General features: G+C 46.3%; 1 protein-coding gene across 4 annotated transcripts in view; it reads left to right on the top strand.

Moving 5' to 3' along the window:
* Positions 1 to 25,340, top strand: part of ARHGAP39 (Rho GTPase activating protein 39) — a 549,832-nt gene that overhangs the window by 347,519 nt on the left and 176,973 nt on the right. For all 4 annotated transcript variants that reach the window (XM_063921120.1, XM_063921121.1, XM_063921119.1 and 1 more), the window contains exons 6-7: positions 8,957 to 9,156; positions 13,061 to 13,152. In XM_063921120.1, the coding sequence (XP_063777190.1) occupies positions 8,957 to 9,156; positions 13,061 to 13,152 (292 nt within the window). The remainder of the gene's footprint in view (positions 1 to 8,956; positions 9,157 to 13,060; positions 13,153 to 25,340) is intronic.

Here is a 25,340-nt window from a genome sequence, read left to right as displayed (position 1 = left end):
GCCCCTCTCCTCTATACCCTCTGTGTGTGCCCCTCTCCTCTATACCCTCTGTGTGTGCCCCTCTCCTCTATACCTTCTGTGTGTGCCCTTCTCCTCTATACCCTCTGTGTGCGCCCCTCTCCTCTATACCCTCTGTGTGCGCCCCTCTCCTCTATACCCTCTGTGTGCCCCTCTCCTCTATACCCTCTGTGTGTGCCCCTCTCCTCTATACCCTCTGTGTGTGCCCCTCTCCTCTATACCCTCTGTGTGCGCCCCTCTCCTCTATACCCTCTGTGTGCGCCCCCTCTCCTCTATACCCTCTGTGTGTGCCCCTCTCCTCTATACCCTCTGTGTGTGCCCCTCTCCTCTATACCCTCTGTGTGTGCCCCTCTCCTCTATACCCTCTGTGTGTGCCCCTCTCCTCTATACCCTCTGTGTGCCCTTCTCCTCTATACCCTCTGTGTGTGCCCCTCTCCTCTTTACCCTCTGTGTGCCCCTCTCCTCTATACCCTCTGTGTGTGCCCTTCTCCTCTATACCCTCTGTGTGTGCCCTTCTCCTCTATAACCTCTGTGTGCCATTCTCTATACCCTCTGTGTGTACCCCTCTCCTCTATACCCTCTGTGTGTACCCCTCTCCTCTATACCCTCTGTGTGTGCCCCTCTCCTCTATACCCTCTGTGTGTGTCCCTCTCCTCTATACCCTCTGTGTGTGACCCTCTCCTCTATACCCTCTGTGTGTGCCCTTCTCCTCTATACCCTCTGTGTGTGCCCTTCTCCTCTATACCCTCTGTGTGTGCCCTTCTCCTCTATACCCTCTGTGTGTGCCCTTCTCCTCTATACCCTCTGTGTGCGCCCTTCTCCTCTATACCCTCTGTGTGCCCTTCTCCTCTATACCCTCTGTGTGCGCCCCTCTCCTCTATACCCTCTGTGTGCGCCCCTCTCCTCTATCCCCTCTGTGTGCCCCTCTACTCTACGCTGTATATTACGCCATGTTATGTACTGTACGCATGTAACGCAGTTACTGTATGTACGGTGTATATTACGCCACGTAATGCAGTTATGTGCTGTTTGGTGTATATTACGCCACGTAATGCAATTATGTGCTGTACGGTGTATAGTACGCCACATAACGTAGTTATGTGCTGTACGGTGTATTTTACGCCATGTATCGCATTTATGTACTGTACGGTGTATATTACGCCATGTAATGCATTTATGTACTGTACGGTGTATATTACGCCATGTAACGCAGTTGTATATTACACCATGTAACGCAGTTTTGTACTGTACGGTGCATATTACGCCATGTAACGCATTTATGTACTGTACGGTGTATATTACGCCATGTAACGCAGTTGTATATTACACCATGTAACGCAGTTTTGTACTGTACGGTGTATAGTACGCCATGTAACACCGTTATGTGCGGTGTATATTACGCTATGTAACGCAGCTATGTACAGTGTATATTATGCCATGTAATTCAGTTAAATAATATATTACACGGTTTGCATGCAGCTCTGAATCGGGCGCTGTATGTCATTATTCTGTAACATAGACCAATGGCCGATGTCTCGTGACTGTGCATGGTATATAGTCTCTCTGGATGTGACTACTTGTTCTCCTGTAACGCAGCACAGTATTCCAGTAAGTGGTGCATAATACAGTATTACTCTACTAATGATTCACAGCCTGGAACATAATTCATTTCATACTACAAGAGAGTGCGTGCTGCGGCATTCACACAGAGTCATGTAGATTACAGGAGGCCCACCCTACACACAGCATGGAATATAAATCATTTCATACTACAAGAGAGTGCGTGCTGCGGCATTCATACAGAGTCCTGCAGATTACAGGAGGCCCACCCTGCACACAGCATGGAATATAAATAATTTCATACTACAAGAGAGTGCGTGCTGCGGCATTCATACAGAGTCATGCAGATTACAGGGGGCCCACCCTACACACAGCATGGAATATAAATCATTTCATACTACAAGAGAGTGCGTGCTGCGGCATTCATACAGAGTCATGCAGATTACAGGAGGCCCACCCTGCACACAGCATGGAATATAAATCATTTCATACTACAAGAGAGTGCGTGCTGCGGCATTCATACAGAGTCAGGCAGATTACAGGAGGCCCACCCTGCACACAGCATGGAATATAAATCATTTCATACTACAAGAGAGTGCGTGCTGCGGCATTCATACAGAGTCATGCAGATTACAGGAGGCCCACCCTGCACACAGCATGGAATATAAATCATTTCATACTACAAGAGAGTGCGTGCTGCGGCATTCATACAGAGTCATGCAGATTACAGGAGGCCCACCCTGCACACAGCATGGAATATAAATAATTTCATACTACAAGAGAGTGCGTGCTGCGGCATTCATACAGTCATGCAGATTACAGGAGGCCCACCCTGCACACAGCATGGAATATAAATCATTTCATTCTACAAGAGAGTGCGTGCTGCGGCATTCATACAGAGTCATGCAGATTACAGGAGGCCCACCCTGCACACAGCATGGAATATAAATCATTTCATACTACAAGAGAGTGCGTGCTGCGGCATTCATACAGAGTCAGGCAGATTACAGGAGGCCCACCCTGCACACAGCATGGAATATAAATCATTTCATACTACAAGAGAGTGCGTGCTGCGGCATTCATACAGAGTCATGCAGATTACAGGAGGCCCACCCTGCACACAGCATGGAATATAAATCATTTCATACTACAAGAGAGTGCGTGCTGCGGCATTCATACAGAGTCATGCATATTACAGGAGGCCCACCCTGCACACAGCATGGAATATAAATCATTTCATACTACAAGAGAGTGCGTGCTGCGGCATTCATACAGAGTCATGCAGATTACAGGAGGCCCACCCTGCACACAGCATGGAATATAAATAATTTCATACTATAAGAGAGTGTGCGTGCTGCGGCATTCATACAGAGTCAGGCAGATTACAGGAGGCCCACCCTGCACACAGCATGGAATATAAATCATTTCATACTACAAGAGAGTGCGTGCTGCGGCATTCATACAGAGTCATGCAGATTACAGGAGGCCCACCCTGCACACAGCATGGAATATAAATCATTTCATACTACAAGAGTGCGTGCTGCGGCATTCATACAGAGTCATGCAGATTACAGGAGGCCCACCCTACACACAGCATGGAATATAAATCATTTCATACTACAAGAGTGCGTGCTGCGGCATTCATACAGAGTCCTGCAGATTACAGGAGGCCCACCCTGCACACAGCATGGAATATAAATAATTTCATACTACAAGAGAGTGCGTGCTGCGGCATTCATACAGAGTCATGCAGATTACAGGGGGCCCACCCTACACACAGCATGGAATATAAATCATTTCATACTACAAGAGAGTGCGTGCTGCTGCATTCATACAGAGTCATGCAGATTACAGGAGGCCCACTCTGCACACAGCATGGAATATAAATCATTTCATACTACAAGAGAGTGCGTGCTGCGGCATTCATACAGAGTCATGCAGATTTACAGGAGGCCCACCCTGCACACAGCATGGAATATAAATCATATCATACTACAAGAGAGTGCGTGCTGCGGCATTCATACAGAGTCATGCAGATTACAGGGGGGCCCACCCTACACATAGCATGGAATATAAATCATATCATACTACAAGAGAGTGCATGCTGCGGCATTCATACAGAGTCATGTAGATTACAGGAGGCCCACCCTACACACAGCATGGAATATAAATCATTTCATACTACAAGAGAGTGCGTGCTGCGGCATTCATACAGAGTCATGTAGATTACAGGAGGCCCACCCTGCACACAGCATGGAATATAAATCATTTCATACTACAAGAGAGTGCGTGCTGCGGCATTCATACAGAGTCATGCAGATTACAGGAGGCCCACCCTGCACACAGCATGGAATATAAATCATTTCATACTACAAGAGAGTGCGTGCTGCGGCATTCATACAGAGTCATGTAGATTACAGGAGGCCCACCCTACACACAGCATGGAATATAAATAATTTCATACTACAAGAGAGTGCGTGCTGCGGCATTCATACAGAGTCATGCAGATTACAGGAGGCCCACCCTGCACACAGCATGGAATATAAATCATTTCATACTACAAGAGAGTGCGTGCTGCGGCATTCATACAGAGTCATGCAGATTACAGGAGGCCCACCCTGCACACAGCATGGAATATAAATCATTTCATACTACAAGAGAGTGCGTGCTGCGGCATTCATACAGAGTCATGCAGATTACAGGAGGCCCACCCTGCACACAGCATGGAATATAAATCATTTCATACTACAAGAGAGTGCGTGCTGCGGCATTCATACAGAGTCATGCAGATTACAGGAGGCCCACCCTACACACAGCATGGAATATAAATCATTTCATACTACAAGAGAGTGCGTGCTGCGGCATTCATACAGAGTCCTGCAGATTACAGGAGGCCCACCCTGCACACAGCATGGAATATAAATAATTTCATACTACAAGAGAGTGCGTGCTGCGGCATTCATACAGAGTCATGCAGATTACAGGGGGCCCACCCTACACACAGCATGGAATATAAATAATTTCATACTACAAGAGAGTGCGTGCTGCTGCATTCATACAGAGTCATGCAGATTACAGGAGGCCCACTCTGCACACAGCATGGAATATAAATCATTTCATACTACAAGAGAGTGCGTGCTGCGGCATTCATACAGAGTCATGCAGATTTACAGGAGGCCCACCCTGCACACAGCATGGAATATAAATCATATCATACTACAAGAGAGTGCGTGCTGCGGCATTCATACAGAGTCATGCAGATTACAGGGGGGCCCACCCTACACATAGCATGGAATATAAATCATATCATACTACAAGAGAGTGCATGCTGCGGCATTCATACAGAGTCATGTAGATTACAGGAGGCCCACCCTACACACAGCATGGAATATAAATCATTTCATACTACAAGAGAGTGCGTGCTGCGGCATTCATACAGAGTCATGTAGATTACAGGAGGCCCACCCTGCACACAGCATGGAATATAAATCATTTCATACTACAAGAGAGTGCGTGCTGCGGCATTCATACAGAGTCATGCAGATTACAGGAGGCCCACCCTGCACACAGCATGGAATATAAATCATTTCATACTACAAGAGAGTGCGTGCTGCGGCATTCATACAGAGTCATGTAGATTACAGGAGGCCCACCCTACACACAGCATGGAATATAAATAATTTCATACTACAAGAGAGTGCGTGCTGCGGCATTCATACAGAGTCATGCAGATTACAGGAGGCCCACCCTGCACACAGCATGGAATATAAATCATTTCATACTACAAGAGAGTGCGTGCTGCGGCATTCATACAGAGTCATGCAGATTACAGGAGGCCCACCCTACACACAGCATGGAATATAAATCATATCATACTACAAGAGAGTGCGTGCTGCGGCATTCATACAGAGTCATGCAGATTACAGGAGGCCCACCCTACACACAGCATGGAATATAAATCATATCATACTACAAGAGAGTGCGTGCTGCGGCATTTATACAGAGTCATGCAGATTACAGGGGGGCACACCCTGCACACAGCATGGAATATAAATAATTTCATACTACAAGACTGTGCGTGCTGCGGCATTCATACAGAGTCAGGCAGATTACAGGAGGCCCACCCTGCACACAGCATGGAATATAAATCATTTCATAGTACAAGAAAGTGCGTGCTGCGGCATTCATACAGAGTCATGCAGATTACAGGGGGGCCCACCCTGCACACAGCATGGAATATAAATCATATCATACTACAAGAGAGTGCGTGCTGCGGCATTCATACAGAGTCATGTAGATTACAGGAGGCCCACCCTGCACACAGCATGGAATATAAATAATTTCATACTACAAGAGAGTGCGTGCTGCGGCATTCATACAGAGTCATGCAGATTACAGGAGGCCCACCCTGCACACAGCATGGAATATAAATCATTTCATACTACAAGAGAGTGCGTGCTGCGGCATTCATACAGAGTCATGCAGATTACAGGAGGCCCACCCTGCACACAGCATGGAATATAAATCATTTCATACTACAAGAGTGCGTGCTGCGGCATTCATACAGAGTCATGCAGATTACAGGAGGCCCACCCTGCACACAGCATGGAATATAAATCATTTCATACTACAAGAGTGCGTGCTGCGGCATTCATACAGAGTCATGCAGATTACAGGAGGCCCACCCTGCACACAGCATGGAATATAAATCATTTCATACTACAAGAGAGTGCGTGCTGCGGCATTCATACAGAGTCATGCAGATTACAGGAGGCCCACCCTGCACACAGCATGGAATATAAATCATTTCATACTACAAAGAGTGCGTGCTGCGGCATTCATACAGAGTCATGCAGATTACAGGAGGCCCACCCAGCACACAGCATGGAATATAAATCATATCATACTACAAGAGAGTGCGTGCTGCGGCATTCATACAGAATCATGCAGATTACAGGAGGCCCACCCTGCACACAGCATGGAATATAAATCATATCATACTACAAGAGAGTGCGTGCTGCGGCATTCATACAGAGTCATGCAGATTACAGGAGGCCCACCCTGCACACAGCATGGAATATAAATCATTTCATACTACAAGAGAGTGCGTGCTGCGGCATTCATACAGAGTCATGCAGATTACAGGAGGCCCACCCTGCACACAGCATGGAATATAAATCATATCATATACTACAAGAGAGTGCGTGCTGCGGCATTCATACAGTCATGCAGATTACAGGAGGCCCACCCTGCACACAGCATGGAATATAAATCATTTCATACTACAAGAGAGTGCGTGCTGCGGCATTCATACAAAGTCATGCAGATTACAGGAGGCCCACCCTGCACACAGCATGGAATATAAATCATTTCATACTACAAGAGAGTGCGTGCTGCGGCATTCATACAGAGTCATGCAGATTACAGGAGGCCCACCCTGCACACAGCATGGAATATAAATAATTTCATACTACAAGAGAGTGCGTGCTGCGGCATTTATACAGAGTCATGCAGATTACAGGAGGCCCACCCTGCACACAGCATGGAATATAAATCATTTCATACAAGAGAGTGCGTGCTGCGGCATTCATACAGAGTCATGCAGATTACAGGAGGCCCACCCTGCACACAGCATGGAATATAAATCATATCATACTACAAGAGAGTGCGTGCTGCGGCATTCATACAGAGTCATGCAGATTACAGGAGGCCCACCCTGCACACAACATGGAATATAAATCATATCATACTACAAGAGAGTGCGTGCTGCGGCATTCATACAGAGTCATGCAGATTACAGGAGGCCCACCCTGCACACAGCATGGAATATAAATCATTTCATTCTACAAGAGTGCGTGCTGCGGCATTCATACAGAGTCATGCAGATTACAGGAGGCCCACCCTGCACACAGCATGGAATATAAATCATTTCATACTACAAGAGAGTGCGTGCTGCGGCATTCATACAGAGTCATGTAGATTACAGGAGGCCCACCCTGCACACAGCATGGAATATAAATCATATCATACTACAAGAGAGTGCGTGCTGCGGCATTCATACAGAGTCATGCAGATTACAGGAGGCCCACCCTGCACACAGCATGGAATATAAATCATTTCATACTACAAGAGTGCGTGCTGCGGCATTCATACAGAGTCATGCAGATTACAGGAGGCCCACCCTGCACACAGCATGGAATATAAATCATATCATACTACAAGAGTGCGTGCTGCGGCATTCATACAGAGTCATGCAGATTACAGGAGGCCCACCCTGCACACAGCATGGAATATAAATCATATCATATACTACAAGAGTGCGTGCTGCGGCATTCATACAGAGTCATGCAGATTACAGGAGGCCCACCCTGCACACAGCATGGAATATAAATAATTTCATACTACAAGAGAGTGCGTGCTGCGGCATTCATACAGAGTCATGCAGATTACAGGAGGCCCACCCTGCAGTCAGGGCTCGCTCCTCTGTACCAGCATGTGTTGTGCAGCCGCTGCACTTTCCTCCTTTCCAAGTTCTATGCGCCAATATATTACTGTACACAGACCGCACATATGTCCTTATACTCTATAGGGATGGGCAGACGTGCAGGTGATTACAGATCGGGGCAGCAGTAAGTGCGGGATGGATGATCCTGTATGCAGGATCTTGGACGATTACATTGTGTTACATGTATGTTGCCTGGACTGTGTGATAGTGATGGGACTCCACAGAGGTCAGGACTGGCTATAATGAGCTTTAAGCTCCTCACTCACAGTCCCGAGTGTTACATACAGATTCCTGTTTTAGAGTCACCTGCTTAGGGTCTGATGTAGCGTTTGTGGACTGTAATAAAGACTATAGTTACTGCAACGGTTGGCCATTGTGACCCTCTGAGTCCGTGGGCTGAAGGTAGACTCAGCTATGGGCTGGAAGCAGTATGGGTGTCACAGTGGTTCTGTATGTGGGGAGTTTGTATGTTCTTCCCATGTGTGCATCTGTTTCCTCTCACACTCTGGAGACATGCTGATATATGAATTGGCTTTTGATGACGTTAATGTGTCTGGTAGGGAATATAGATTGTAAGCTCCCCTGAGCAGGGACTGATGTGACTGATTAGATATTCTCTGTACTGCGCTGCGGAATATGTAGGTGCTATATAAATAACTGCATTGTTTTAGCTCCCTGTTTATTGTCCCTCCTATTAGAATAATAATAAGCGTGTTCTGGCTGGTAGTGTTATGGAGACTTGTGCCAGGACTAATGCCACCGTCACTCACTGATTGGTTATACATTATAGTAATTCCGGGGCAGTCTGTGCGGTGACATTATCCCTCTCGCTGTATTATGAGCTCACCACCATTCTTTCCTTTTGTGTTCTAGGGGCTGAAGAAACCCAACATGGAGGAAGTTAAGCACGCTCGGAACGCCGTCTTCAGCCCGTCCATGTTCGGCAGCTCTTTACAGGAGATCCTGAACATGCAGAAGGAGAAGTATCCTGAGCGCCAGCTGCCGTGGGTGCAAACCAGGCTGTCCGAGGAGGTGTTGGCTCTGAACGGGGACCAGACCGAGGGCATCTTCAGGTACGCACAGGCATTCTCAGTATTCTAACCCGGGGTCAGGGTGCCGATAACAGAAGCTAGGATAAAGATATCGGAGAGCACGGAGAATAATGGATGTTCTTACTCTTCCCATCTGCATCTGAGGAACGCTCTGGAGGTCTCTCTACCAGGAGCTACTGTAACAATGTCCTGGCATTCACCTTTCCCATAGTGTAGTGTGCCAGGGCTACATGACCAGCGTGTGGCTGGACTATAGTAATACTGAAGGAATACAGTGGGGAGGTTTGTGTACAAGATGTACCTAGGGAGACACAGGCTCCTGCTATTCTGTGCTGGGCACTCACTGGGGAGAACAAATTGATAATAGAGATGCGTTCTCATACATCTATCCTCAATACACCCTACAGCAGGATATGCCTGGCGGGAGAGAGTTTCCAGGTCCCATGCAACTCTAGTTTCATTGGGTATCTTTTTTTTTTATTACTGAAAATCCATTTTATTTGCAATGCAATGTGACTAGGACGCACAAAGAGTCTGCGCTGATTAATGTGACGTGACACTTGTATACCTGTGTGTGTTTATGGAGCAGAACAGAACTTGTATTGGAAAAAGGCTGCGGCTGCTACATTGTAGCAATTTGTATACAGATTCAGTGACTTGCGCAGATATAGAAGTATCACATCACATTACTCGGCACAGTTCTCCTGGTGCGTATTAGCCACATTGCATTGCAAATAAGATGCCCAATGCTAGAATAGTCTCACACGACCTGGCGTGCTAAGAGGGACTGTTTGGCGTAACTGCAGCAAAGATGTATGAGGACATATCTATAGGGCTGATTCTGAAATTGAGCAAGGCAAAAAAGAGGCAGTAACTTTGCACCTGGGTAACACCATGCTGCACTGCAGGGGGGGGCGGATGTATCATGTGCAGAGTGAGATGTGAGAGGGCCGTGTCCTAGCTTAGATCTAAATTGTTGTGTAAAAATAAAGCTGCCCAGCATGTGTGGGCAACATGCAGAAGCAGCCAGTACTTACCCTGCATGCAAAAAGTAATAATGTACTGTATTTGCTCCCCTTGTATTGAACATGGTTTGTCTAGGTGTAAAGTTACCAATGTGTGGTTGGACACTGGTTGGAGACATTTTATAGGGACCTAGACAAACTATTTTGAGGATGCAGGCTTTTCAGTTTTTATATTCTTTGAGGGCACGTGATGGTGACATTTCTTAGGGGGCACAGTTTTACTCTATGGGAGAATCAGGGTGTTGGTGCACTCTGGGGGACACAGATTGGTCATACTCTGTGGGTGGATGCAGGGTGTTGGTGCACTCTGGGGGACACAGATTGGTTATACTCTGTGGGGGGATGCAGTGTGTTGGTGCACTCTGGGGGACACAGATTGGTTATACTCTGTGGGGGAAGCAGGGTGTTGGTGCACCCTGGGGGGCATATGCTGGTTATACTATGTAGAGGAAACAGGGTGTTGGTGCACTCTGGGTGACACAGGCTGGTTTTACTATATAGGGGAAATAGTGTGTTGCTGCGCTCTGGGGGACACAGATTGGTTATACTCTGTGGGGGAAGCAGGGTGTTGGTGCACTCTGGGGGCATATGCTGGTTATACTATGTAGAGGAAACAGGGTGTTGGTGCAGTCTGGGTGACACAGGCTGGTTTTACTATATAGGGGAAACAGTGTGTTGCTGCACTCTGGGGACACAGACTGGTTATACTCTGTGGGGGAAGCAGGGTGTTGGTGTACTCTGGGGGACGCAGGGTGCTAGTGCACTCTGGAGGACACAGGCTGATTAAACATTACAATGTGGGAGAAGACAGGGTGTTGGTGCACTTTAGGGGACACAGGCTGGTTATACAGTCCACTGTGGGGGAAGCAGGGTGTTGGTGCACTGTGGGGGACACAGGTTGGTTATACTGTACACTGTGGGGGAAGCCGGGTGTTGGTGCTCTCTGGGAGACACAGGCTGGTTATACAGTACACTGTGGGGGAAACAGGGTGTTGGTGCACTTTGGGGGACACAGGCTGGTTATTCAGTACACTTCGGGGGAAACAGGGTGTTGTTGTGCTCTGGGGTACACAGGCTGGTTATACAGTACACTGTGGGGGAAGCCTGGTGTTGGTGGACTCTGAGGGACACAGGCTGGTTATGCAGTACACTTTTGGGGGAAGCAGGGTGTTGGTGCACTCTGGGGGACACAGGCTGGTTATACAGTACACTTGGGGGAAGCAGGGTGTTGGTGCGCTCTGGGGGACACAGGCTGGTTATACAGTACACCGGGGGGGGGGGGGGGGGAAGCAGGGTGTTGGTGCACTGTGGGGGACTCAGGCTGGTTATACTCTGTGGGGGAAGCAGGGTGTTGGTGCACTCAGGGAGACACAGGCTGGTTATACAGTACACTGTGGGAGAAGACAGGATGTTGTTTCACTTTGGGGGACACAGGCTGGTTATGCAGTACACTGAGGGGGGGGGGAGCAGGGTGTTGGTGCACTGTGGGGGACACAGGCTGGTTATACAGTACACTGTGGGAGAAGCAGGGTGTTGGTGCACTCTGGGGGACACAGGCTGTTTATACAGTACACTATGGGGGAATACAGGGTGTTGGTGCACTGTGGGGGACACAGGCTGGTTATACAGTACACTGTGGGAGAAGCAGGGTGTTGGTGCACTCTGGGGGACACAGGCTGGTTATACAGTACACTATGGGGGAATACAGGGTGTTGGTGCACTGTGGGGGACACAGGTTGGTTATACAGTACACTGTGGGGGAAGCAGGGTGTTGGTGCATTCTGGGAGACACAGGCTGGTTATACAGTACACTGTGGAAGAAGACAGGATGTTGTTTCACTCTGGGGGACACAGGCTGGTTATACAGTACACTGTGGGAGAAGCAGGGTGTTGGTGCACTCTGGGGGACACAGGCTGGTTATACAGTACACTATGGGGGAATACAGGGTGTTGGTGCACTGTGGGGGACACAGGTTGGTTATACAGTACACTGTGGGGGAAGCAGGGTGTTGGTGCATTCTGGGAGACACAGGCTGGTTATACAGTACACTGTGGAAGAAGACAGGATGTTGTTTCACTCTGGGGGACACAGGCTGGTTATACAGTACACTGGGAGAAGCAGGGTGTTGGTGCACTCTGGGGGACACAGGCTGGTTATACAGTACACTATGGGGGAATACAGGGTGTTGGTGCACTGTGGGGGACACAGGTTGGTTATACAGTACACTGTGGGGGAAGCAGGGTGTTGGTACATTCTGGGAACCCAGATTGTTGAGCACATGTTAATGACCATTTGCGTGATGAACACTGGAAAAATGTATTACGATGTAAAATGTTAATGCCAGTAGCCCCGACCCTGAAAAATGATATATAGGTCACAAAGTGTGCTATAAATCTGGCTTTTAAGTTTACCCCAGCACTTCAGAGCAGATTGGGTGAGTGTGGAGTTTCGGTCATTTACCAATACCATAAACAGGGCTAATTACTGAAATACTGAATATTTCCACTGTATTGGGACCTGCACAGACCACTGTGTATCTGTTCTTGCTGATAACTGTGTAGGAGGCACAGCGGACTAGCCAAGAGCTCAGCGCCCTATACAGAAGCCAGGTCCCTATAACTAGATTTACTCCCAGCCTGAAGAAGATATGGCTGCAGTCTTGTGGTGATGCGGACTCTTACATAACAGCTTTCTGGTCTCTCTCTTTACGGAACAAGTGACATCTTAGCGCCAAACGCGTAAATAAAAGTGTAACTGACATGTTTGGCGTCTGACTTGTGCTCCACACTGCAGTCTTGTGGGCTTTTGGGGGAATTACATTAGTAGATAACCAAGTCCATAGTATTGAGCATTTCCTCATTCGCAGCTACTGTATAGAGCAATTTGTTTGTCCTTTCAGGGTTCCTGGAGACATTGATGAAGTGAATGCTCTGAAGCTACAGGTCGATCAGTGGAAAATTCCTACAGGACTGGAAGACCCCCATGTTCCAGGTAGGAGCTACTGACCCTTGTGTCACTCTGTGTGCTGCATGCAGACTGTTGTGGATCTTCCCTTTCTGAAACAGAATGACGAGTCTTCTTATATAAACTGTACGATGTGCAGAGCTTGCAAGGAGTAAGTATACTGTATGTTGTAGAATACATTACTCGTTACATTCTGTGGCTAATACTGTATTATGTTTGTCTTATCTGGCTATTGTTTACTGTCTGAGTTGTATATCCTATACCTATAAATTCACATCCCAACGTTCCTTGGATTAATAACTTGGCTAGGTGTAAACGCTTGGCGTTGTACAAAGGGCCTAATACAGATATGGACAGATATCACATAGGCGCTGTGTCTTCGTATGCAGCAGCGGTGTGATGATATGACAGTGACGCAGGAGAGGCATCTTGTGTAAGTACACACCTGCTGCCGCATCCCTCATCTCCTTTTGCGTCCGATAACGCAGCATTGGATCCTCTGCTTGACCATCGGTCCTCAGAGTAGGCCTCAGATATCTCAGTGTGACCGGAGAATTCATGCTACGGAAGCCATTGAGCTCCATACAAGGACCGAGCCACTGGAATTCAGCACACCCAGACAACGGGGCCAACACACTCCTATTTCTCCAGTGCTGCCTGTCGCTTCCTCCAAAAGGCTGCAGCCTGTCAGTCGGGCTTCAGCGGCCAGGGCACTGCGGGCAATCTCACAGAACGAGATCTGCAATGCACAGTGCGACGCATGCGCAGATTTCACACCATTGGAGATGTGCGTCAACCGTAAATCTCTGACATAGCTAACGCAGCAAAAATACTGTCCAGTTCCAGCTTGTTTTATTCCTTATACACACCAGAGAGATGCAGAGATGCAGCATTATTCTCAATAGGATAAGTGCCGATTATACTGCACTGCACAATATAGGTGTATATACAGTACACACACAATACACACACACTAAAAAGTATAACGTTAAATTGAACTTTTAATTTATAACCCCAAAGCTCTGCTCATTAACAAAGTGTCAGGTCTGAACATGAGCCTCCTCCAATCAGCAGCCAGCTTTTGTTTCTTAGAACTGCTGCATCAGACCTGTCTGGTAAAGCCGCGGTGCGCATTACCACGAGAATGTATTATTATAGGGAACAATGGGATTTATTAGAAGTTTCTGTAAAGTGGAAATCACCTTTCAGTGACTTGTCCAGGAATAAATGTAGAGTTTTCTGTATGTAGTTCACATCATTGTTCAATGACTCCAGATTATAATAATCGCACTGTGTGTAGCGGGTATGTGTCTGTTATTACAGGCTGGGTGTATACTGCATGAGAATGGCATGTCGCTTATTATAGCCTACCCTAATACGGAGCCACACTGCATCGTGATAAGGATGTCTTTATGTTTATGGCCGCTACAGGATTATTCCCGTCAGATTCTGACACCGCTCGTGTCACTGTGATAATATAATGTTGGGCCTGAGAAAATCCAACCTAGGTGGGCGAATGATATAATATTTATCTACAGCTGGAGGATACGTATTATGCTGATTTATTCAGTTACGCGGCTAATGGAAGTAATCCCTGCCTTGTCCCATGCCAGTCTCTCTGTAGCGGAGCCAGGCGGCGTGATGCGGGGAGATTAATGCCACATAGAATTGTTATTGCTGGAATTAGAAGAGGCTCGTTCTTTGTCTTCCAATGTGGAATGTTACGCTCGTGTACTTATGTGTGATAAGTGAGGGTGAGCTCTGAATTAGATACATTTAATATATGGAATTAAACCATTTGGATTAAGCTGGCTCTTCCTAGATAGGATAACTGAGGAAATTAACACCCACGGGCTCTTTCATTACGTCCTTTATTACCCAGGTAATGTTCAGATGATCCGTTCTGTCTGGATTCCGGGTAATTGTATGCCTGGATAGGTAACGGCCTCTCAGGGACAGTAATTCAGCAGGAGTGCCGAGTCTGAGAAATCTGAATATTCAGAGACAACGGACTACAGAAACCTTTTATGTCACTTATATAGCGCCACCATATGCCGTTGTGCTTTCCAGTTGGGAAATAAGCAGTAATACAGGAAACAAGGTAATAACAGACAGACAATTGTTTTTTTGTGCGCCGATAAGTAATGGGCACCCGCCGGACCATGGATGCCACAGGCGCCCCTCATTTCTGCTCCTATGCGCAGGAGGTGACAAGTGGATTTGTGCGCCCAGTACTTTAGATGGGTTTAGCTATTTTATATGGCTAAACCCGGTGCATATTGGCGCAAGAAATGTGATTAGTAATGGGCTTGTTACAGCACTGATTAGTGTCATTGTGATGTATCAGCACTAGGTAGTGTTACAGTGATGTATCAGCACTAGGTAGTGTTACAGTGATGTATCAGCACCAGGTAGTGTTACAGTGAGGTATCAGCGCTAGGTAGTGTTACAGTGATGTATCAGCACCAGGTAGTGTTACAGTGAGGTATCAGCACTAGGTAGTGTTACAGTGAGGTATCAGCGCTAGGTAGTGTTACAGTGATGTGTCAGCGCTAGGTAGTGTTACAGTGAGGTATCAGCGCTAGGTAGTGTTACAGTGATGTGTCAGCGCTAGGTAGTGTTACAGTGATGTATCAGCGCTAGGTAGTGTTACAGTGAGGTATCAGCGCTAGGTAGTGTTACAGTGATGTATCAGCACCAGGTAGTGTTACAGTGAGGTATCAGCGCTAGGTAGTGTTACAGTGATGTATCAGCACCAGGTAGTGTTACAGTGAGGTATCAGCGCTAGGTAGTGTTACAGTGATGTATCAGCACCAGGTAGTGTTACAGTGAGGTATCAGCGCTAGGTAGTGTTACAGTGATGTATCTGCACTAGGTAGTGTTACAGTGAGGTATCAGCGCTAGGTAGTGTTACAGTGATGTGTCAGCGCTAGGTAGTGTTACAGTGATGTATCAGCGCTAGGTAGTGTTACAGTGATGTATCAGCACCAGGTAGTGTTACAGCGATGTATCAGCACTAGGTAGTTACAGTGATGTATCAGCGCTAGGTAGTGTTACAGCCATGTGTCAGCACTAGGTAGTGTTACAGTGATGTATCAGCGCTAGGTAGTGTTACAGTGATGTATCAGCGCTAGGTAGTGTTACAGTGATGTATCAGCGCTAGGTAGTGTTACAGCGATGTATCAGCACTAGGTAGTGTTACAGTGATGTATCAGCACCAGGTAGTGTTACAGTGATGTATCAGCGCTAGGTAGTGTTACAGCCATGTATCAGCGCTAGGTAGTGTTACAGCCATGTATCAGCACTAGGTAGTGTTACAGTGATGTATCAGCACTAGGTAGTGTTACAGCAATGTTACAGCACTGATTAGTGTTACAGTGATGTATCATTACTAGGTAGTGTTACAGTGATGTATCAGCACTAGGTAGTTACAGTGATGTATCAGCACTAGGTAGTTACAGTGATGTATCAGCGCTAGGTAGTGTTACAGCCATGTATCAGCGCTATGTTACAGTGATGTATCAGCGCTAAGTAGTGTTACAGCGATGTATCAGCACTAGGTAGTGTTACAGCCATGTATCAGCGCTATGTTACAGTGATGTATCAGCGCTATGTAGTGTTACAGCGATGTATCAGCACTAGGTAGTGTTACAGCCATGTATCAGCGCTAGGTAGTAGTGTTACAGCCATGTATCAGCGCTAGGTAGTGTTACAGCCATGTATCAGCACTAGGTAGTGTTACAGCCATGTGTCAGCGCTAGGTAGTGTTACAGTGATGTATCTGCACTAGGTAGTGTTACAGTGATGTATCAGCACTAGGTAGTGTTACAGCCATGTATCAGCGCTAGGTAGTGTTACAGCCATGTATCAGCGCTAGGTAGTGTTACAGCCATGTATCAGCGCTATGTAGTGTTACAGCGATGTATCAGCACTAGGTAGTGTTACAGCCATGTATCAGCACTAGGTATTGTTACAGCCATGTATCAGCACTAGGTAGCGTTACAGTGATGTATCAGCGCTAGGTAGTGTTACAGCCATGTATCAGCGCTAGGTAGTGTTACAGTGATGTATCTGCACTAGGTAGTGTTACAGTGATGTATCTGCACTAGGTAGTGTTACAGCGATGTATCTGCACTAGGTAGTGTTACAGCGATGTATCTGCACTAGGTAGTGTTACAGCGATGTATCTGCACTAGGTAGTGTTACAGCGATGTATCAGCGCTAGGTAGTGTTACAGTGATGTATCAGCGCTAGGTAGTGTTACAGCGATGTATCTGCACTAGGTAGTGTTACAGCGATGTATCTGCACTAGGTAGTGTTACAGCAATGTATCAGCGCTATGTTACAGTGATGTATCAGCACTAGGTAGTGTTACAGCCATGTATCAGCGCTATGTTACAGTGATGTATCAGCACTAGGTAGTGTTACAGCCATGTATCAGCGCTATGTTACAGTGATGTATCAGTGCTAGGTAGTGTTACAGCGATGTATCAGCGCTAGGTAGTGTTAGTGATGTATCAGCGCTAGGTAGTGTTACAGCGATGTATCAGCGCTAGGTAGTGTTACAGTGATGTATCAGCACTAGGAAGTGTTACAGCGATGTATCAGCGCTAGGTAGTGTTACAGTGATGTATCAGCACTAGGTATTGTTACAGCGATGTATCAGCGCCAGGTAGTGTTACAACGATGTATCAGCACTAGGTAGTGTTACAGCCATGTATCAGTGCTAGGTAGTGTTACAGCCATGTATCAGCACTAGGTAGCGTTACAGTGATGTATCAGCACTAGGAAGTGTTACAGCCATGTATCTGCACTAGGTAGTGTTACAGCCATGTATCTGCACTAGGTAGTGTTACAGCCATGTATCTGCACTAGGTAGTGTTACAGCCATGTATCAGCGCTAGGTAGTGTTACAGCGATGTATCAGCACTAGGTAGTGTTACAGCCATGTATCAGCGCTAGGTAGTGTTACAGCGATGTATCAGCACTAGGTAGTGTTACAGCCATGTATCAGCGCTAGGTAGTGTTACAGCGATGTATCTGCACTAGGTAGTTTACAGCGATGTATCTGCACTAGGTAGTGTTACAGCCATGTATCAGCGCTAGGTAGTGTTACAGTGATGTATCTGCACTAGGTAGTGTTACAGCGATGTATCTGCACTAGGTAGTTTACAGCGATGTATCTGCACTAGGTAGTGTCACAGCCATGTATCAGCGCTAGGTAGTGTTACAGCGATGTATCAGCGCCAGGTAGTGTTACAGTGATGTATCAGCGCTAGGTAGTGTTACAGTGATGTGTCTGCACTAGGTAGTGTTACAGCGATGTATCAGCGCTAGGTAGTGTTACAGTGATGTATCAGCGCTATGTTACAGTGATGTATCTGCACTAGGTAGTGTTACAGCGATGTATCAGCGCTAGGTAGTGTTACAGTGATGTATCAGCGCCAGGTAGTGTTACAGTGATGTATCAGCGCTAGGTAGTGTTACAGTGATGTGTCTGCACTAGGTAGTGTTACAGCGATGTATCAGCGCTATGTTACAGTGATGTATCTGCACTAGGTAGTGTTACAGCGATGTATCAGCGCTATGTTACAGTGATGTATCTGCACTAGGTAGTGTTACAGTGATGTATCAGCGCTATGTTACAGTGATGTATCTGCACTAGGTAGTGTTACAGCGATGTATCAGCGCTAGGTAGTGTTACAGTGATGTATCAGCGCTAGGAAGTGTTACAGCGATGTATCAGCACTAGGTAGTGTTACAGCCATGTATCAGTGCTAGGTAGTGTTACAGCCATGTATCAGCACTAGGTAGTGTTACAGCGATGTATCAGCGCCAGGTAGTGTTACAACGATGTATCAGCACTAGGTAGTGTTACAGCCATGTATCAGCACTAGGTAGTGTTACAGCCATGTATCAGCGCTAGGTAGTGTTACAGCCATGTATCTGCACTAGGTAGTGTTACAGCCATGTATCAGCGCTAGGTAGTGTTACAGCCATGTATCAGCACTAGGTAGTGTTACAGCGATGTATCAGCGCTAGGTAGTGTTACAGTGATGTATCAGCGCTAGGAAGTGTTACAGCGATGTATCAGCACTAGGTAGTGTTACAGCCATGTATCAGTGCTAGGTAGTGTTACAGCCATGTATCAGCACTAGGTAGTGTTACAGCGATGTATCAGCGCCAGGTAGTGTTACAACGATGTATCAGCACTAGGTAGTGTTACAGCCATGTATCAGCGCTAGGTAGTGTTACAGCCATGTATCAGCACTAGGTAGTGTTACAGCCATGTATCAGCACTAGGTAGTGTTACAGCCATGTATCAGCGCTAGGTAGTGTTACAGCCATGTATCAGCGCTAGGTAGTGTTACAGCCATGTATCAGCACTAGGTAGTGTTACAGTGATGTATCAGCGCTAGGTAGTGTTACAGTGATGTATCTGCACTAGGTAGTGTTACAGCGATGTATCTGCACTAGGTAGTTTACAGCGATGTATCTGCACTAGGTAGTGTTACAGCAATGTATCAGCGCTAGGTAGTGTTACAGCCATGTATCAGCACTAGGTAGTGTTACCACCATGTATCAGCGCTAGCTAGTGTTACAGCGATGTATCAGTGCCAGGTAGTGTTACAGTGATGTATCAGCGCTAGGTAGTGTTACAGTGATGTGTCTGCACTAGGTAGTGTTACAGCCATGTATCAGCACTAGATAGTGTTACAGTGATGTATCAGCGCTAGGTAGTGTTACAGTGATGTATCTGCACTAGGTAGTGTTACAGCCATGTATCAGCGCTAGGTAGTGTTACAGCGATGTATCAGCACTAGGTAGTGTTACAGCCATGTATCAGCGCTAGGTAGTGTTACAGCGATGTATCAGCACTAGGTAGTGTTACAGCCATGTATCAGCGCTAGGTAGTGTTACAGTGATGTATCAGCACTAGGTAGTGTTACAGCCATGTATCAGCACTAGGTAGTGTTACAACGATGTATCAGCACTAAGTAGTGTGACAGTGATGTATCAGCACTAGGTAGTGTTACAGCCATGTATCAGCGCTATGTTACAGTGATGTATCAGCGCTAGGTAGTGTTACAGCGATGTATCAGCGCCAGGTAGTGTTACAGTGATGTATCAGCGCTAGGTAGTGTTACAGCCATGTATCAGCGCTAGGTAGTGTTACAGCGATGTATCAGCACTAGGTAGTGTTACAGCCATGTATCAGCGCTAGGTAGTGTTACAGCGATGTATCAGCACTAGGTAGTGTTACAGCCATGTATCAGCGCTAGGTAGTGTTACAGTGATGTATCAGCACTAGGTAGTGTTACAGCCATGTATCAGCACTAGGTAGTGTTACAACGATGTATCAGCACTAGGTAGTGTGACAGTGATGTATCAGCACTAGGTAGTGTTACAGCCATGTATCAGCGCTAGGTAGTGTTACAGTGATGTATCAGCACTAGGTAGTGTTACAGCCATGTATCAGCACTAGGTAGTGTTACAGCCATGTATCAGCACTAGGTAGTGTTACAGCCATGTATCAGCGCTATGTTACAGTGATGTATCAGCGCTAGGTAGTGTTACAGTGATGTATCAGCACTAGGTAGTGTTACAGCCATGTATCAGCACTAGGTAGTGTTACAACGATGTATCAGCACTAGGTAGTGTGACAGTGATGTATCAGCACTAGGTAGTGTTACAGCCATGTATCAGCGCTATGTTACAGTGATGTATCAGCGCTAGGTAGTGTTACAGCGATGTATCAGCGCCAGGTAGTGTTACAGTGATGTATCAGCGCTAGGTAGTGTTACATCGATGTATCAGCGCTAGGTAGTGTTACAGCGATGTATCAGCGCCAGGTAGTGTTACAGCGATGAATCGATGATTGATGGTGTTGCAAGGTACTTTTCATACAAGTTCTAAGTTACAGGAGACTTGCAATCCTTAAGAAGTTTATGTGGTACTGGTAAGGTAGGAATATAGTAATAGGTCACTAGGCACATACACATGCAGTAAAGATACGGATAGGCGGAGATGAGGCGGTAATTATCACAGTATGCCTGGCCAGTGCTGTACTTCCTGCATAGCAGTAGAGATGTGTCACCTCCTTTACACTCAATCATTAATACCCCTTTCACACTGCCATATATTTCCCGGGTTATTGCACATGAACGCGCCTCAACCCAGGAATTTGCTCAGTGTGAAAGGGTCCTGAAAGAATATCCCGGGTGGAGCGTCCCGGCATTTCATCCCAGGTGTCGACCAGGGTTGAATCCAGGATCGTCCCAGGATGCAGTGTAGTGTGAATGGGCCCTACCTGGTATTCAGTACACGGGACTGTTAAAAGGCCTCTGATTGGAGCTTTCTTGGGCTCAGAAAAGATGATGTCATCATCCAGAGCCCGGGAAAGCGGAGGAGAAGCCCTGGAAACGGGAGCAGACAGGCAATATGGAGACCTGGACTGATCAGGAGATCAGAGAGCTGCTCAGCATAAGGGAGAGGAGGAAATAAAAATACCAGGCACAGTGCAGCATGCTATGGTTTATAAGAACATTGCACAGAGGAGTTATCCGGACACAACAGCAAGTTGTTAATAAAATGAAGACTCTGAAACAGCCGTTCTTGAAGCATATGAGCAAGAAAAATGTCCATTTCTAATGACTTACATATGTATTTGCAGGGATTTCCCGGGAACGGTGTAAACGGGGCGATCCCAGGTTTAAGTGCAGTGTGAAAGGGGTCATTCCCGGGTTGTGTCCCGGGATGCGCCCAGAAACACATTCGCGGGTGTGACCCGGCTCGGACAGTGTGAAAGGGGTATAATATATGTGGGAGGATGGGACACCTAGACTGGTGAAGGTGCACCAGAATACGGCCGCTCTCCTGTAGTGCCCTGAAGCCCTGGCGGAATGGTCTGGAATGTCACAGAAGAGGAGACCAGAGTGTAAGAGACGGCATGTTCCCAGTACTTCTGGCTGTGTAGTGTCTATGCCTATAGTGGACAGGTTGATCCCTGCAGTATATTGATGGGATTCTTCCGCTCCTTGTGTTGTCTGCTGGAAACATGGACCAGAAGGCGTAGTGACATGAACACTCGCCGGTCTAAACCAAGGCTGCTCCCTGGCAATTACTATAGTGTAATGTCCAACAATAGTGATATGAGACACACACAGTACATTGTATGAGTAACAATTTTACCTGCTGAACTCTTAAGAAAATATTACATTTTAAAATGTATTTGTACTAGGATTTAACAGAATAAAACTTGCTTCAACAGTTTGTGGAAGTGGATTAGAAATAAAATACAAAATAGCTGACGGCAGGATTTCAGGTTCGCCTGAGAGCACATTGTTGGAGGTTAGAGATGTGATAGAACGGTCATGCTTCGCCCCCTAGTGGTCATCACTGTATATAACTCATCATTGCATGCTTGCAGTATATTTATATTAGGGTGACAAAAACATACTGACAGCTGCTGTAACTTGGGAGATGGGGTGAAGAATATAAAAAAAAAAAAAAAATTATGTAAAGGTTTTTAATTAAGTTTTAGATTTTTTTTCAAAATAATCGTTCTATACTGCTGTTGGTTTTACTGAATGGAATGGAAGCCAAATCTGGGCTCTCAGTCCCTCTACATACAGCTGTAGAGAGTGGCCCGGCTGTCACCTCTCTGGGGCGGCATCACGCAGCTTCCGCAGCGATGGATAAATTACAGCAATTAGGGATTTTTTGTAAACATAAACAATTCTTTTATGCTTTTAGTATTCTTTGTTTTTATTTATTTAATTCTTATATGTTAATTGCAATTATTTTATATTAGCGTGTCAGCATACTGTTTTTCTGCCGACTCTGTCACTAACCCTTGCACTAACAGCAATCTTATCCCTAACGGTAACATTACGCAAACCCTAAGCCTCCTGGAAATATCGTCCCTTTGATAACGCCGCCATTTCCGGTATAAATACTGTGGTTCCTGTAACCATGATCCCGCGCTGCTTTCTCTGTGTGTTTGTGCGATTATTGGCAAGCTGTGGGGCTGATGTAGAAAGCAGTGAAAAGAGTGGAGAAGTTACCCATAGCAACCAATCAGATGTGAGTTAATAAGTACATCTATAAAATGATAGGTAGCAGCTGATTAGCTGCGAGGGGAAACTGTTTATGCTGCTTGATACACCGGCCATTTAATGAAACGATTCTCCTATGTGCAGTCCTAGCATTGTATGTCCCATTCTCCAGAAAGGCCATTGCCGTCCGCACTCTGGGTGACAGTTCTGTGACATTGAGGACAGCGTTTTGTTGTTCTGCACATGGCTCTTAATTAGAGGCTGGACGCCGTCTACATACAGATGCCAGGAATAAATGTCACTTAGAGGAGATGGTGTAACGCAGCAGATGGCGGTAGTGAGGATGGAGTTCAGGGTTCCCTCCTAGCAGCTAGGGGCTGTTGTCTGCGGCCTGTTCAGAGTATAATTGAATTGTGGGTTTCTCATTAAATTGAGTCTCAGGGACCTGCCACGCGCTGGTGCACCTTTTCCTGTAATCACTTTTATTTCCTTCTATTTACTGCACCCTTATTAATGAGGCTTCAGTGTATTTTATAATTATTCCCCATTTTTCAGGTGTGTCCGGGTAACGAGGGATCAGGTTTCGGGTGAACGATTGCTAAAGAATAGCACAATCATTTTCTGTTTCTTTCTTTACCCTAAAATTACTTGAGAACAGATCTTTGGCTGCAGGAAAGGGCTGTTCCTCTATGGCACATATGGGTACATACTGGGATGGGGTGTAGTATGTTTAGCCGGCGCCCGGATCCCGACCACCGGAAATGCCGGCAGCATGGCGAGCGCAAAAAAGAGCCCCTTGCGGGCTCGCTGTTCTCGCCACGCTGTGGGCACAGAGGCGCACTACGCGTGCCACACTATTTATTTATTTTCCTTCCAGGGTAGGGGCACCCCAAGAGGGAGAATATTTGTCGGTATACCGGCGATCAGGATTCCGACGCCGGTATATCAAGTGCCACCCCTGGGATCAGCGTGGGGGACAGGGTATATCAGGGCATCTTATTCTGTGCCCTCACCCATAGCCGCTCTGATCTCATCAGCAATGAGGCTGGAGTGAGAGGATTTAGGAGGAGGATCTGGTTGTGGAGTGATAAAGGGGCGCTCCTAATGAGAGTGTAGTACTTATAATGGTATGCAGTCACTATGTCGCCATTTAACGTGTCCGTATTGATGATGTCGGAATAGTTAAAATGTTGACATCATTAATGCAAACATTTTGAAATTGACAGAACATAACAACTGTACACAAGGCATGGTCTGACCCTGGGGGTGGTGTACCACAGGCTTCCCCCAGTGACGGCATGTGCTGGCCGCCGTTATTTATGTGTAGGATACTGTAAGTTATATCGTTATTACAGGTCACTGAGTTCTGTGACCAAATAAAATCATGAGGATCCCACGGTGACTTATAATGGTTTACATTATATTATAGTACAATATTACTATTCCTTCTACTGCACACTTGTGCCTAATGACTACTGAAGTGATGACATCAGAGCTCACATATTTTAAGCAATGACATCAGCGCTCATTGTTCATATAATATTCACCAGTGTTTATACATAAAGTGGAAATACCAGGCTTCTGACGGGATCCCGACAGCCGGTAAATTAACCGTATCCCAACACACACATTATATTGGTGAGTGTCTGCTAGCCATGTTTGCTATTGTCTTCTTACCCATTCTTATTAGTGGCTGGTGATACAGAGTCGTCTGTTTTAGCACCACATAGTAAGAGAGGCAGAAGAAATAACTGTACCCTTATGGTTACAGTTACTATACAGTTATAGGGGTCTATGTACTAAGCCTTGGAGAGAGGTAAAGTGGCCGGAAATAAAGTACCAGCCAACCAGCTCCTAACTGTTATATTTTAAACACAGACTGTAACTTAGCAGTTCGAGCTGATATTTTATCACTTACCAAGGCTTGGTACAAACACCTATAATTGTATAGTAGCTAGAACTGAATAGTAACTGTATAGTACCTGTTGCTAGAACTGTATAGTAGCTGTAACCATAACTGTATAGTAACTATAGCTAGAACTGTATGGTAGCTGTAACTATAGCTGGAACTGTATCGTAACCGTAGCTGTATAAAAACTGTTGCTAGAACTGTATAGTAGCTGTAACCAGAGCCGGCCCTAGCCAATATGATGCCCT

The sequence above is a fragment of the Pseudophryne corroboree genome, chromosome 5 (assembly GCF_028390025.1).
Source record: "Pseudophryne corroboree isolate aPseCor3 chromosome 5, aPseCor3.hap2, whole genome shotgun sequence".
Classification (NCBI taxonomy): domain Eukaryota; kingdom Metazoa; phylum Chordata; class Amphibia; order Anura; family Myobatrachidae; genus Pseudophryne; species Pseudophryne corroboree.
The sequence above is the reverse complement of the archived record's forward strand: the minus strand, read 5'-3'. Positions and strand labels throughout refer to the sequence as shown.